This window comes from Mandrillus leucophaeus, unplaced genomic scaffold, assembly GCF_000951045.1.
Source record: "Mandrillus leucophaeus isolate KB7577 unplaced genomic scaffold, Mleu.le_1.0 Scaffold11, whole genome shotgun sequence".
Lineage (NCBI taxonomy): Eukaryota > Metazoa > Chordata > Mammalia > Primates > Cercopithecidae > Mandrillus > Mandrillus leucophaeus.
Window position 1 is genome coordinate 1,491,482 of NW_012099209.1, and position 1,423 is coordinate 1,492,904.

A 1,423-nucleotide genomic window follows, 5' to 3' on the forward strand; every position below is an offset into this window, starting at 1 on the left:
GAAGGATCACTTGAACCCAGGAGTTCAAAACCACCCTAGACAATGTAGAGGGACCCTATCTCTACAAAAATAAAAATAAAAAAATTACCCAGGCATGGTAACGCATGCCTGTACTCTCAGCTACTTGGGAGGCTGAGATGAGAGGATCACTTGAGCCCAGAAACTCCAGGCTGCAGTAGGCTACGATTGCACCATTGCACTTCAGCCTGAGTGACAAAGCAAGATGCTATCCCTTTAAAAAATAAAAAAGGAAGAAAAAGCAAAATACTAGGCCGGGCATGGTGGCTCACACCTGTAATCCGAGCATTTTGGGAGGCCAAGGTGGACGGATCACATAAGGTCAGGAGTTTAAAACCAATCTGGCCAACTTGACGGTACACCGTCTCTACTAAAAATACAAAAAGTTACCCGGATGTGATGGTGCACGGCTGTAGTCGCAGCTACTCGGGAGGCTGAGACAGGAGAATCGCTTGAACCTGGGAGACGGAGGTTGCAGTGAGCGGAGACCACACCACTGCACTCCAGCCTGGGTGACAGAGTGAGACTCTGTCTCAAAAAAAAAAAAAAAAAAAAAGTTTTGCTACCTTCTTGCTCTGGTTGTTCATTTACTTCTCAGGGCTAGCTCAGTGCCTAGAATTTTCTTTGAAGGAACTCAAGACCTTTGCTTTATTTCCATGATCCAGGGGATCCTGCAGGCCCCCAAAACGGGGTCCCTGCTCCATTTCAGCCGGTGTGGGGGTGCTTCCAGAGGTCTTTGCCCGACCCCCAGGGCTCTGGCCTTTGCCCCAGCTGTTCTGAGTGGTAGCCTGACCTGGAGGCACTCTGGCAGCCCATGCTGATGCTGTGTGGGGTGTTTTGCAGTTTGTAGACGCGGACAACCTGATCCTCAACCCCGACACGCTGAGCCTGCTCATCGCTGAGAACAAGACGGTAGTCGCCCCCATGCTGGATTCCCGGGCTGCGTACTCCAACTTCTGGTGTGGAATGACTTCCCAGGTACAGTGAGTGCCTGGGGACTGTGGGGTCTGGGCTGAGCAGGTGGGTTCGTGGCTAGAGTGAAACTTACTGTCACACCACCTTGTTGTGTGTGTGCCTTACAAAAATCATCATGGAAACTGGGCCCGGTGGCTCACGCCTGTAATTCCAGCACTTTGGGAGACTGAGGCAAGCGGATTGCCTGAGCTCAGGAGTTTGAGACCACTCTGGGCAACATGGTGAAACCCCATCTCTACTAAAAAAAAAAAAATACAGAAATTAGCCAGGTTCAGTGGCACACGCCTGTCCCCCCAGCTGCTCGGGAGGCTGAAGCATGAGACTCACTTGAACCCAGGAGGCGGAGGTTGCAGTGAGCTGAGATCGCGCCACTGCACTCCAGCCTGGGTGATGGAGTGAGACTTGGTCTCAAAAACAAAACAAAACAAAA

The 1,423-nt window shown here is 51.2% G+C and overlaps 1 protein-coding gene across 1 annotated transcript in view; it reads left to right on the top strand.

The window, feature by feature from the left end:
- The window catches only part of COLGALT1 (collagen beta(1-O)galactosyltransferase 1), a 31,112-nt gene that overhangs the window by 9,169 nt on the left and 20,520 nt on the right, over nt 1-1,423 (top strand). The window contains exon 4 of the mRNA XM_011990136.1: nt 862-996. Coding sequence (XP_011845526.1) covers nt 862-996 — 135 coding nt within the window. The remainder of the gene's footprint in view (nt 1-861; nt 997-1,423) is intronic.